Source organism: Oncorhynchus keta, chromosome 27, assembly GCF_023373465.1.
Source record: "Oncorhynchus keta strain PuntledgeMale-10-30-2019 chromosome 27, Oket_V2, whole genome shotgun sequence".
Lineage (NCBI taxonomy): Eukaryota > Metazoa > Chordata > Actinopteri > Salmoniformes > Salmonidae > Oncorhynchus > Oncorhynchus keta.
In genome coordinates, this window is record NC_068447.1 from 5,702,687 (window position 1) to 5,718,239 (window position 15,553).

At 44.2% G+C, this 15,553-nt stretch overlaps 1 protein-coding gene across 4 annotated transcripts in view; it reads left to right on the forward strand.

Annotated features, from left to right (window-relative positions):
- Positions 1-15,553, forward strand: part of lama5 (laminin, alpha 5) — a 418,234-nt gene that overhangs the window by 285,768 nt on the left and 116,913 nt on the right. For 3 of the 4 annotated variants that reach the window (XM_052481311.1, XM_052481313.1, XM_052481314.1), the window contains 6 exons: positions 3,369-3,523; positions 5,455-5,587; positions 5,793-5,895; positions 6,174-6,287; positions 7,697-7,882; positions 13,050-13,192. In XM_052481311.1, coding sequence (XP_052337271.1) covers positions 3,369-3,523; positions 5,455-5,587; positions 5,793-5,895; positions 6,174-6,287; positions 7,697-7,882; positions 13,050-13,192 — 834 coding nt within the window. Of the gene's footprint in view, positions 1-3,368; positions 3,524-5,454; positions 5,588-5,792; positions 5,896-6,173; positions 6,288-7,696; positions 7,883-13,049; positions 13,193-13,382; positions 13,417-15,553 lie in introns of all 4 variants that reach the window. The other variant, XM_052481312.1, reaches the window with a different exon arrangement.

Genomic DNA, 15,553 nt, shown 5'->3' on the forward strand with positions numbered 1-15,553 from the left:
CCCTGAATGAGACAGTCCCTGAATGAAACAGTCCCTGAATGAGACAGTCCCTGGATGAGACAGTCCCTGAATGAGACAGTCCCTGAATGAGACAGTCCCTGAATGAGACAGTCCCTGGATGAGACAGTCCCTGAATGAGACAGTCCCTGAATGAGACAGTCCCTGGATGAGACAGTCCCTGAATGAGACAGTCCCTGAATGAGACAGTCCCTGAATGAGACAGTCCCTGGATGAGACAGTCCCTGAATGAGACAGTCCCTGGATGAGACAGTCCCTGAATGAGACAGTCCCTGAATGAGACAGCCCCTGGAAAATCTCCAAGCAGATCTCAAGCTGTCTGATTAGAAGTCAAACATCCCCATTGTACAGTAAAACCCTGATGTAAAAACGACTCCAGACACCTAAAGTGACAGACTGTTTTCTTTGCTTCCGCACAGCAAGCGGTACTGATGCAGCAAGTCTGAACAGCCTCTACCCCCAAAACCATCAAACTGATAAATAGTTAGTTAAATAGTTAACCACTAACTACCCAAACTATCCTCATTGACCCCTTTTGGCATGACATACTGCTGCTACTGTTCTATCTATCTAACTATCCTGTTGTCTAGTCACTTTATTCCTAGTTATATGTACATATCTACCACAATTACCTGGTACCCTGTGTATAAAGCCATGTTATTACCTCGTACCCCTACACATGGACTCAGTACTGGTACCCTGTGTATAAAGCCATGTTATTACCTCGTACCCCTGCACACTGACTGGTACCCTGTGTATAAAGCCATGTTATTACCTCGTACCCCTACACATGGACTCAGTACTGTGGTACCCTGTGTATAAAGCCATGTTATTACCTCGTACCCCTACACATGGACTCAGTACTGTGGTACCCTGTGTATAAAGCCATGTTATTACCTCGTACCCCTACACATGGACTCAGTACTGTGGTACCCTGTGTATAAAGCCATGTTATTACCTCGTACCCCTGCACACTGACTGGTACCCTGTGTATAAAGCCATGTTATTGACCTCGTACCCCTGCACATGGACTCAGTACTGGTACCCTGTGTATAAAGCCATGTTATTGACCTCGTACCCCTGCACATGGACTCAGTACTGGTACCCTGTGTATAAAGCCATGTTATTACCTCGTACCCCTACACATGGACTCAGTACTGGTACCCTGTGTATAAAGCCATGTTATTACATTTACATTACATTTAAGTCATTTAGCAGACGCTCTTATCCAGAGCGACTTACACCTCATACCCCTACACATGGACTCAGTACTGGTACGCTGTGTATAAAGCCATGTTGTTACCTCGTACCCTACACATGGACTCAGTACTGGTACGCTGTGTATAAAGCCATGTTGTTACCTCGTACCCCTGCACACTGACTGGTACCCTGTGTATAAAGCCATGTTATTACCTCGTACCCCTGCACACTGACTGGTACCCTGTGTATAAAGCCATGTTATTACCTCGTACCCCTACACATGGACTCAGTACTGTGGTACCCTGTGTATAAAGCCATGTTATTACCTCGTACCCCTACACATGGACTCAGTACTGGTACCCTGTGTATAAAGCCATGTTATTACCTCGTACCCCTGCACACTGACTGGTACCCTGTGTATAAAGCCATGTTATTACCTCGTACCCCTGCACATGGACTCAGTACTGGTACCCTGTGTATAAAGCCATGTTATTGACCTCGTACCCCTGCACATGGACTCAGTACTGTGGTACCCTGTGTATAAAGCCATGTTATTACCTCATACCCTACACATGGACTCAGTACTGTGGTACCCTGTGTATAAAGCCATGTTATTACCTCGTACCCCTGCACACTGACTGGTACCCTGTGTATAAAGCCATGTTATTGACCTCGTACCCCTGCACATGGACTCAGTACTGGTACCCTGTGTATAAAGCCATGTTATTACCTCGTACCCCTACACATGGACTCAGTACTGGTACCCTGTGTATAAAGCCATGTTATTACCTCGTACCCTACACATGGACTCAGTACTGGTACCCTGTGTATAAAGCCATGTTATTACATTTACATTACATTTAAGTCATTTAGCAGACGCTCTTATCCAGAGCGACTTACACCTCATACCCCTACACATGGACTCAGTACTGGTACGCTGTGTATAAAGCCATGTTGTTACCTCGTACCCCTACACATGGACTCAGTACTGGTACGCTGTGTATAAAGCCATGTTGTTACCTCGTACCCCTGCACACTGACTGGTACCCTGTGTATAAAGCCATGTTATTACCTCGTACCCCTGCACACTGACTGGTACCCTGTGTATAAAGCCATGTTATTACCTCGTACCCCTACACATGGACTCAGTACTGTGGTACCCTGTGTATAAAGCCATGTTATTACCTCGTACCCCTACACATGGACTCAGTACTGGTACCCTGTGTATAAAGCCATGTTATTACCTCGTACCCCTGCACACTGACTGGTACCCTGTGTATAAAGCCATGTTATTACCTCGTACCCCTGCACACTGACTGGTACCCTGTGTATAAAGCCATGTTATTACCTCGTACCCCTACACATGGACTCAGTACTGTGGTACCCTGTGTATAAAGCCATGTTATTACCTCGTACCCCTACACATGGACTCAGTACTGTGGTACCCTGTGTATAAAGCCATGTTATTACCTCGTACCCCTGCACACTGACTGGTACCCTGTGTATAAAGCCATGTTATTGACCTCGTACCCCTGCACATGGACTCAGTACTGGTACCCTGTGTATAAAGCCATGTTATTGACCTCGTACCCCTGCACATGGACTCAGTACTGTGGTACCCTGTGTATAAAGCCATGTTATTACCTCATACCCTACACATGGACTCAGTACTGTGGTACCCTGTGTATAAAGCCATGTTATTACATTTACATTACATTTAAGTCATTTAGCAGACGCTCTTATCCAGAGCGACTTACACCTCATACCCCTACACATGGACTCAGTACTGGTACCCTGTGTATAAAGCCATGTTATTACCTCGTACCCCTACACATGGACTCAGTACTGGTATCCTGTGTATAAAGCCATGTTATTACCTCATACCCTACACATGGACTCAGTACTGGTACCACCTGGCCACCCCTCATAGCCTGGTTCCTCTCTAGGTTTCTTCCTAGGTTCTGGCCTTTCTAGGGAGTTTTTCCTAGCCACCGTGCTTCTACACCTGCATTGCTTGCTGTTTGGGGTTTTAGGCTGGGTTTCTGTACAGCACTTTGTGACATCAGCTGATGTAAGAAGGGCTTTATAAATACATTTGATTGATTGACTGTGTACCCTGATTATACCCCCCCCCCACCCCCTCTCTCTAGGAGTATGAGCGTCTGGCCGCCCAGTTGGATGGGGCCAGGATGCCCCTGGCTGAAAAGGTGCAGACATTTGCCCCCACCCTCAGTAAGATACCCCTGGTGGAGGCAGCGGAGAAACATGCTGAACTACTCAATGAGCTGGCCATGAACCTCTCCAGGTGAGGAGTTGATGGAGGGTTGATGGAGGGTTGATGGAGGGTTGATGGAGGGTTGATGGAGGGTTGATGGAGGGTTGATACGTTGGTTGATGGATGGTTGATGGATGGTTGATACAGTGGTTGATGGAGGGTTGATACGTTGGTTGATGGAGGGTTGATGGATGGTTGATGGATGGTTGATGGAAGGTTGATACGTTGGTTGATGGAGGGTTGATGGATGGTTGATGGATGGTTGATGGAAGGTTGATACGTTGGTTGATGGAGGGTTGATGGAGGGTTGATGGAGGGTTGATACGTTGGTTGATGGAGGGTTGATGGATGGTTGATGGATGGTTGATGGAAGGTTGATACGTTGGTTGATGGAGGGTTGATGGATGGTTGATGGATGGTTGATGGAAGGTTGATACATTGGTTGATGTAGGGTTGATGGATGGTTGATGGATGGTTGATGGAAGGTTGATACATTGGTTGATGTAGGGTTGATACATTGGTTGATGGATGGTTGATGGATGGTTGATGGATGGTTGATGGAAGGTTGATACATTGGTTGATGGAGGGTTGATACATTGGTTGATGGAGGGTTGATACATTGGTTGATGGAGGGTTGATACATTGGTTGATGGAGGGTTGATACATTGGTTGATGGAGGGTTGATACATTGGTTGATGGAGGGTTGATGGATGGTTGATGGATGGTTGATACGTTGGTTGGTGGATGGTTAATGGAAGGTTGATACGTTGGTTGATGGAGGGTTGATGGATGGTTGATGGAGGGTTGATGGAAGGTTGATACGTTGGTTGGTGGATGGTTAATGGAAGGTTGATACGTTGGTTGATGGAGGGTTGATGGATGGTTGATGGAGGGTTGATGGAAGGTTGATACGTTGGTTGGTGGATGGTTGATACATTGGTTGATGGAGGGTTGATACAATGGTTGATGGATGGTTGATACGTTGGTTGATGGATGGTTGATGGATGGTTGATACATTGGTTGATGGAGGGTTGATACGTTGGTTGATGCATGGTTGATGGATGGTTGATACAATGGTTGATGGAGGTTGATGGAGGGTTGATGGATGGTTGGTGGAGGGTTGATACATTGGTTGATGGATGGTTGATACATTGGTTGATGGAGGGTTGATACGTTGGTTGATGGATGGTTGATGGATGGTTGATACAATGGTTGATGGAGGGTTGATGGAGGGTTGATGGATGGTTGATGGATGGTTGGTGGAGGGTTGATGGAAGGTTGATGGGATGGTTGATGGATGGTTGATACAATGGTTGATGGAGGGTTGATGGAAGGTTGATGGATGGTTGATGGATGGTTGATGGATGGTTGATGGATGGTTGATGAATAGTTGATGGAGGGTTGATGGATGGTTGATGGAGGGTTGATGAATAGTTGATGGATGGTTGATGGAGGGTTGATGAATAGTTGATGGAGGGTTGATGGATGGTTGATGGAGGGTTGATGGAGGGTTGATGGAGGGTTGATGGAGGGTTGATGGAGGGTTGATGGATGGTTGATGGATGGTTGATGGAGGGGGTTGATGGATGGTTGATGGATGGTTGATACAATGGTTGATGGATGGTTGATGGATGGTTGATGGAGGGGGTTGATGGAGGGGGTTGATGGATGGTTGATGGAGGGGGTTGATGGAGGGTTGATGAATAGTTGATGGAGGGTTGATGGAGGGTTGATGGAGGGTTGATGAATAGTTGATGGAGGGTTGATGGAGGGGGTTGATGGATGGTTGATGGATGGTTGATGGATGGTGTTGATGGAGGGTTGATGGAGGGTTGATGGATGGTGTTGATGGATGGTTGATGGATGGTGTTGATGGAGGGTTGGATACGTTGGTTGATTGATTTATTGATTGGTTGATTGATCTGACCTCGACTTCACGTTTTCTCCTCTGTGTGTTGCAGTGTGATCTCCAACACCAACAAGGACGGTTTCATCCAGCGAGCGGTGAACGCGTCCCGGGCGTACTCCGACATCATCGACGCCGTCAGAGACGCTGAGACGGCTGCCAACCAAGCTGCTGTGGATGCACTGGAGGTAAGCACAACACACACACACACACACACACACACACACGTATTTCCTACATTTGTGAGGACACTCTGAGACTCACAGATACAGCAGTACACTATATGCATTGGACGTGTGTGGCACCTTACCGTTGCCACAATGGGCCTGTCAGAAAGGAACAGTACAGTATGTTTTGTTATGGCGTTGATGCAGTCGTTGTTGATTTGTGCAGAATGTGAAGGGTCAGGACCTGGGCCAGGTAGCTGACGGTCTGAGGAATCACAGTTCTGAACTGCTGGAGGACGCCGTCACACTGCAACGGGAACTGAATGATGGTACTTGTATTGTTTCATCACACTTCTGGATGAATAGAAATTGAATAGAAATTGGTTTCGGTGACGAATGAAGGAAGAGGTTAGACCATTCTGGAGACTTTTGGTTGAAATCAGGAGGGATTTTTAACAGGGAGGAAACTAGGATTTCTGGGAAAACTGGGAATGAAGGTAACAACCCCCTGGTTGTTGCTTGTTTTTTTTTGTGTTGATTTTCTTTAACAAGCGAGAAAAACAACATGATTTTATTTAATATCTTATTGTTGCCTTTTGCCTGTCAGATCTGAAGCCTCGTCTCCGGGACGCCATGACTCATCTGGATGAGGCCAAGCAGAAACACACGACTCTACTGAAAGACCTGGAGATGGTGCAGAGTAACCTCAACTTCAGCCGAGGTAAGGTCACACACACACACACAGAGAGACACACACACAGAGAGAGACACACACACACAGAGAGAGAGATACACACACACACAAACACACACACACACACACAGAGAGAGACACACACAGAGACACACACAGAGAGACACACACACACACAGAGAGAGACACACACACAGAGAGAGAGACACACACACAGAGAGACACACACACACAGAGAGAGACACACACACAGAGAGAGAGACACACACACACAGAGAGAGACACACACACACAGAGAGAGACACACACACACAGAGACACACACACACAGAGAGAGATACACACACACAGAGACACACACACACACAGAGAGAGATACACACACACACAAACACACACACACACACACAGAGAGACACACACACACACAGAGAGACACACACACACACACACACAGAGACACACACACAGAGACACACACACACACAGAGAGAGACACACACAGAGAGAGACACACACACAGAGAGACACACACACAGAGAGAGAGATAAACACACACAAACACACACACACACACAGAGAGACACACACAGAGACACACACAGAGAGAGACACACACACACACAGAGAGAGACACACACACAGAGAGAGACACACACACAGAGAGAGACACACACACACACAGAGAGAGACACACACACAGAGAGAGAGACACACACACAGAGAGAGACACACACACACAGAGAGAGACACACACACACAGAGACACACACACACAGAGAGAGAGATACACACACACAGAGACACACACACACAGAGAGAGAGATACACACACACACAAACACACACACACACAGAGAGACACACACACACACACACACACAGAGACACACACACAGAGACACACACACACACAGAGACACACACACACAGAGAGAGAGAGACACACACACAGACACACACACAGAGAGACACACACACACACACACAGAGAGACACACACACACACATAGAGACACACACACACACAGAGACACACACAGAGACACACACACAGAGACACACACACACACACACAGAGACACACACACACACACACACACACACACACACACACACACACACACACACACACACACACACACACACACACACACACACACACCATCGTTGTGAATAAGAGCAGGTCCTCAACGTATACAAGTAGAAAACAAACACATGTTGCTTAAACCCAGTCCAATACTGCCTACCCTATCCCTCCAACCCCTACCTGTACAAAAACACAACAAACACGTTGCTTAAACCCAGTCCAATACTGCCTACCCTATCCCTCCAACCCCTACCTGTACAAGTACACAACAAACACGTTGCTTAAACCCAGTCCAATACTGCCTACCCTATCCCTCCAACCCCTACCTGTGCATATTGTCCTCCAGGGGAAACGGCTAAGGTTATAGAGGAGGCGAAGGCTGCAGCCGAGGAGGCCAACAGTACAGCAGCGAAGGTAGAGGATACCCTGGCACCGATCAAAGAGCAGGTGGACCAATGGCAGCAGCAGTACGGAGACGCTAACACCACCAATGAGGACATAAACAAGGCCTTCCTGGAGGCCAACAAGTCTGGTAGGTCTACAACCACTACTCTGGTAGGACCACTAGATACCACTAGATACCACTAGACGGTAGGTCTGGTAGGTCTACAACCACTACTCTGGTAGGACCACTAGATACCACTAGATACCACTAGACGGTAGGTCTGGTAGGTCTACAACCACTACTCTGGTAGGACCACTAGATACCACTAGATACCACTAGACAGTAGGTCTGGTAGGACCACTAGATACCACTAGATACCACTAGACGGTAGGTCTGGTAGGACCACTAGATACCACTAGACAGTAGGTCTGGTAGGACCACTAGATACCACTAGACGGTAGGTCTGGTAGGTCTACAACCACTACTCTGGTAGGACCACTAGATACCACTAGATACCACTAGACAGTAGGTCTGGTAGGTCTACAACCACTACTCTGGTAGGACCACTAGATACCACTAGATACCACTAGACGGTAGGTCTGGTAGGACCACTAGATACCACTAGATACCACTAGACACCACTAGACAGTAGGTCTGGTAGGACCACTAGATACCACTAGATACCACTAGACAGTAGGTCTGGAAGGACCACTAGATACCACTAGATACCACTAGACACCACTAGACAGTAGGTCTGGTAGGACCACTAGATACCACTAGATACCACTAGACAGTAGGTCTGGTAGGACCACTAGATACCACTAGATACCACTAGACGGTAGGTCTGGTAGGACCACTAGATACCACTAGACACCACTAGACAGTAGGTCTGGTAGGACCACTAGATACCACTAGATACCACTAGACAGTAGGTCTGGTAGGACCACTAGATACCACTAGACAGTAGGTCTGGTAGGACCACTAGATACCACTAGATACCACTAGACGGTAGGTCTGGTAGGACCACTAGATACCACTAGACAGTAGGTCTGGTAGGACCACTAGATACCACTAGATACCACTAGACAGTAGGTCTGGTAGGACCACTAGATACCACTAGATACCACTAGACAGTAGGTCTGGTAGGACCACTAGATACCACTAGACACCACTAGACAGTAGGTCTGGTAGGACCACTAGATACCACTAGATACCACTAGACAGTAGGTCTGGTAGGACCACTAGATACCACTAGATACCACTAGATACCACTAGACAGTAGGTCTGGTAGGACCACTAGATACCACTAGACAGTAGGTCTGGTCGGACCACTAGATACCACTAGATACCACTAGACAGTAGGTCTGGTAGGACCACTAGATACCACTAGATACCACTAGATACCACTAGACAGTAGGTCTGGTAGGACCACTAGATACCACTAGACAGTGGTTCTGGTAGGACCACTAGATACCACTAGACAGTGGGTGTGGTAGGACCACTAGACACCACTAGACAGTAGGTCTGGTAGGACCACTAGATACCACTAGACACCACTAGACAGTAGGTCTGGTAGGACCACTAGATACCACTAGACAGTGGTTCTGGTAGGACCACTAGATACCACTAGACAGTGGTTCTGGTAGGACCACTAGATACCACTAGACACCACTAGACAGTAGGTCTGGTAGGACCACTAGATACCACTAGACAGTAGGTCTGGTAGGACCACTAGATACCACTAGACACCACTAGACAGTAGGTCTGGTAGGAGCACTAGATACCATTAGATACCACTAGACAGTAGGTCTGGTAGGACCACTAGATACCACTAGACACCACTAGACAGTAGGTCTGGTTGGACCACTAGATACCACTAGACAGTAGGTCTGGTAGGACCACTAGATACCACTAGACAGTAGTTCTGGTAGGACCACTAGATACCACTAGATAGTGGTTCTGGTAGGACCACTAGATACCACTAGACACCACTAGACAGTAGGTCTGGTAGGACCACTAGAAACCATTAGATAGTGGTTCTGGTAGGACCACTAGATACCACTAGATACCACTAGACAGTAGGTCTGGTAGGACCACTAGATACCACTAGATACCACTAGATACCACTAGACACCACTAGACAGTAGGTCTGGTAGGACCACTAGATACCACTAGACAGTGGGTCTGGTAGGACCACTAGATACCACTAGATAGTGGTTCTGGTAGGACCACTAGATACCACTAGACAGTGGGTCTGGTAGGACCACTAGATACCACTAGACACCACTAGACAGTAGGTCTGGAAGGACCACTAGATACCACTAGACAGTGGGTCTGGTAGGACCACTAGATACCACTAGATACCACTAGACAGTGGGTCTGGTAGGACCACTAGATACCACTAGATACCACTAGATACCACTAGACAGTGGGTCTGGTAGGACCACTAGATACCACTAGATACCACTAGATACCACTAGAAAGTGGGTCTGGTAGGACCACTAGATACCACTAGACAGTAGGTCTGGTAGGACCACTAGACACCACTAGACAGTAGGTCTGGTAGTACCACTAGATACCACTAGACAGTAGGTCTGGTAGGACCACTAGACAGTAGGTCTGGTAGGACCACTAGATACCACTAGACAGTAGGTCTGGTAGGACCACTAGATACCACTAGACACCACTAGACAGTAGGTCTGGTAGTACCACTAGATACCACTAGATACCACTAGACAGTAGGTCTGGTAGGACCACTAGATACCACTAGACAGTAGGTCTGGTAGGACCACTAGATACCACTAGATACAGACAGTAGGTCTGGTAGGACCACTAGATACCACTAGATACCACTAGACAGTAGGTCTGGAAGGACCACTAGATACCACTAGATAGTACTAGACAGTAGGTCTGGTAGATACCACTAGATACCACTAGACAGTAGGTCTGGTAGGACCACTAGATACCACTAGACACCACTAGACAGTAGGTCTGGTAGGACCACTAGATACCACTAGACAGTAGGTCTGGTAGTACCACTAGATACCACTAGATACCACTAGACAGTAGGTCTGGTAGGACCACTAGATACCACTAGACAGTAGGTCTGGTAGGACCACTAGATACCACTAGACAGTAGGTCTGGTAGTACCACTAGATACCACTAGATACCACTAGACAGTAGGTCTGGTAGGACCACTAGATACCACTAGATACCACTAGACAGTAGGTCTGGTAGGACCACTAGATACCACTAGACAGTAGGTCTGGTAGTACCACTAGATACCACTAGATACCACTAGACAGTAGGTCTGGTAGGACCACTAGATACCACTAGACAGTAGGTCTGGTAGGACCACTAGACACCACTAGACAGTAGGTCTGGTAGGACCACTAGATACCACTAGACAGTAGGTCTGGTAGTACCACTAGATACCACTAGACAGTAGGTCTGGTAGGACCACTAGATACCACTAGACAGTAGGTCTGGTAGTACCACTAGATACCACTAGATACCACTAGACAGTAGGTCTGGTAGGACCACTAGATACCACTAGACAGTAGGTCTGGTAGTACCACTAGATACCACTAGACAGTAGGTCTGGTAGGACCACTAGATACCACTAGACAGTAGGTCTGGTAGGACCACTAGATACCACTAGATACCACTAGACAGTAGGTCTGGTAGGACCACTAGATACCACTAGACAGTAGGTCTGGTAGGACCACTAGATACCACTAGACAGTAGGTCTGGTAGGACCACTAGATACCACTAGACAGTAGGTCTGGTAGTACCACTAGATACCACTAGACAGTAGGTCTGGTAGTACCACTAGATACCACTAGACAGTAGGTCTGGTAGGACCACTAGATACCACTAGACAGTAGGTCTGGTAGTAGATACCACTAGATACCACTAGACAGTAGGTCTGGTAGGACCACTAGATACCACTAGACAGTAGGTCTGGTAGGACCACTAGATACCACTAGATACCACTAGACAGTAGGTCTGGTAGGACCACTAGATACCACTAGACAGTAGGTCCACTAGATACCACTAGTAGTACCACTAGACAGTAGGTCTGGTAGGACCACTAGATACCACTAGACAGTAGGTCTGGTAGGACCACTAGATACCACTAGACAGTAGGTCTGGTAGACCACTAGATACCACTAGACAGTAGGTCTGGTAGGACCACTAGATACCACTAGACAGTAGGTCTGGTAGGACCACTAGATACCACTAGATACCACTAGACAGTAGTCTGGTAGATACCACTAGATACCACTAGACAGTAGGTCTGGAGGACCACTAGATACCACTAGACAGTAGGTCTGGTAGTACCACTAGATACCACTAGACAGTGGTCTGGTAGGACCACTAGATACCACTAGACAGTAGGTCTGGTAGACAGTAGACCACTAGATACCACTAGACAGTAGGTCTGGTAGTACCACTAGATACCACTAGATACCACTAGACAGTAGGTCTGGTGGACCACTAGATACCACTGGTAGGACCACTAGATACCACTAGACAGTGGGTCTGGTAGGACCACTAGATACCACTAGACAGTAGGTCTGGTAGTACCACTAGATACCACTAGACAGTAGGTCTGGTAGGACCACTAGATACCACTAGACACCACTAGACAGTAGGTCTGGTAGTACCACTAGATACCACTAGACAGTAGGTCTCTGGTAGATACCACTAGACAGTAGGTCTGCAGTACCACTAGATACCACTAGACAGTAGGTCTGGTAGGGACCACTAGATACCACTAGACAGTAGGTCTGGTAGGACCACTAGATACCACTAGACAGTAGGTCTGGTAGACCACTAGATACCACTAGACAGTAGGTCTGGTAGTACCACTAGATACCACTAGACAGTAGGTCTGGTAGTACCACTAGATACCACTAGACAGATAGTACCACTAGACAGACAGTAGGTCTGGTAGTACCACTAGATACCACTAGACAGTAGGTCTGGTAGTACCACTAGATACCACTAGACAGTAGGTCTGGTAGGACCACTAGATACCACTAGACAGTAGGTCTGGTAGTACCACTAGATACCACTAGATACTACTAGACAGTAGGTCTGGTAGTACCACTAGATACTACTAGTAGGTCCTTTATAGTTTCACCATACAGAGATCAGGAACGCTAGCTTGTCTTCCATTTTGAATGTTGCTATTAAAGCTGATCAGGATTGACTGTGTGTACAGACCTCCTCAATGAAGAAACATTTGCTTAAGTCTGATTGGTTTAGACTGACAGAACATTTTCTGTCTGTTTGTGTCTCTCCAGTGGGTATGTTGGGCGAGGCCATCCCAATACTGATGAAGAAGCTGGACAAGCTGCAGAACCACTCAGCCCAGATGCCCAACATCTCAGAGAACATCCTCAGGATCAGACAGCTCATCGCAGAGGCCCGCAAGGCCGCCAGCAAAGTACGGTGGCTCATACGGGACAGACATAACCCAGGCCCTCAATAGGAATACATGTGCTACAAATGTGTCTGTTAAGTGTAGTTATTGTTTGAAAACTCAAATATTATAGAACATCTATCTACTATGGTTACATCAACATACGTAGGAATGGACGACGGGCGTTTTGAACTTCCTCTTTTCTCCCTCTCAGGTGAGCGTACCTGTGAAGTTCAACGGGACATCAGGTGTGCAGGTGCGGACCCCCAGTAACCTGGCAGACCTGGCAGCTTACACCTCCCTCAAGTTCTACATCACCCTGCCCGAGGCCTCACGGGGCCGCAGACAGGACCAACCAGACAAACAGTTTGTCTTTTACCCTCGAAACAAGGACGTAAGTATTTTATTATTATTAGTATAGTATTAGTATTTTATTATTATATAGTATAGTATTAGTATTTTAGTTTTTATTATTATTAGTATAGTATTAGTATTTTATTATTATTAGTATAGTATTAGTATTTTATTAGTATAGTATTAGTATTTTAGTATTATTAGTATAGTATTAGTATTTTAGTATTATTAGTATAGTATTAGTATTTTAGTATTATTAGTATAGTATTAGTATTTTAGTATTATTAGTATAGTATTAGTATTTTATTATTATTAGTATAGTATTAGTGTTTTATTATTATTAGTATAGTATTAGTATTTTATTATTAGTAGTATAGTATTAGTGTTTTATTATTATTAGTATAGTATTAGTATTTTATTATTAGTAGTATAGTATTAGTATTTTATTATTAGTAGTATAGTATTAGTATTGTATTATTAGTAGTATAGTATTAGTATTTTATTATTATTAGTATAGTATTAGTATTTTATTATTAGTAGTATAGTATTCGTATTTTATTATTCATAGTATAGTATTAGTATTTTATTATTATTAGTATTAGTATTTTATTATTATTATAGTATTAGTATTTTATTATTATTAGTATAGTATTAGTATTTTATTATTATTATTATTAAACTCGTGTTTATTCCTTTCTATTTTATTTTAATACAAATAGACGAAAATACTAAATAAAATAATAAATACTACCTTATCTTCCACGCACACTGTGGGACAGAGAATATTGAATATACGTTTTATTTTAAGCATTTATATACATTTATAAGCCTATGTAATGACATATTCATGAAAGGATATCATTAGACAGTGTATATCATTAGACAGTGTATACCATTAGACAGTGTTTATATCATTAGACAGTGTTTATATCATTAGACAGTGTATATATCATTAGACAGTGTATATCATTAGACAGTGTTTATATCATTAGACAGTGTTTATATCATTAGACAGTGTATATATCATTAGACAGTGTTTATCATTAGACAGTGATTATATCATTAGACAGTGTATATATCATTAGACAGTGTATATATCATTAGACAGTGTATACCATTAGACAGTGTATATACCATTAGACAGTGTATATATCATTAGACAGTGTATATCATTAGACAGTGTATATATCATTAGACAGTGTATACCATTAGACAGTATATATCATTAGACAGTATATATACCATTAGACAGTGTATACCATTAGACAGTGTATATCATTAGACAGTGTATATATCATTAGACAGTGTATACCATTAGACAGTGTATATACCATTAGACAGTGTATATACCATTAGACAGTGTATATATCATTAGACAGTATATATCATTAGACAGTATATATCATTAGTATATATCATTAGACAGTGTATATACCATTAGACAGTGTATATACCATTAGACAGTATATACCATTAGACAGTGTATATACTATTAGACAGTGTATATAATTAGACAGTGTATATACCATTAGACAGTGTATACCATTAGACAGTGTATATATCATTAGACAGTGTATACCATTAGACAGTGTATATACCATTAGACAGTGTATATATATACCATTAGACAGTGTATATCATTAGACAGTGTGACAGTATATATCACAGTATATATCATTAGACAGTGTATACCATTAGACAGTATATATATATACCATTAGACAGTGTATATACCATTAGACAGTGTATATCATTAGACAGTATATATCATTAGACAGTATATACCATTAGACAGTATATATCATTAGACAGTATATACCATTAGACAGTATATACCATTAGACAGTGTATATACCATTAGACAGTATATATCATTAGACAGTATATATCATTAGACAGTGTATACCATTAGACAGTATATACCATTAGACAGTGTATATATCATTAGACAGTATATACCATTAGACAGTATATACCATTAGACAGTATATATCATTAGACAGTATATATACCATTAGACAGTATATACCA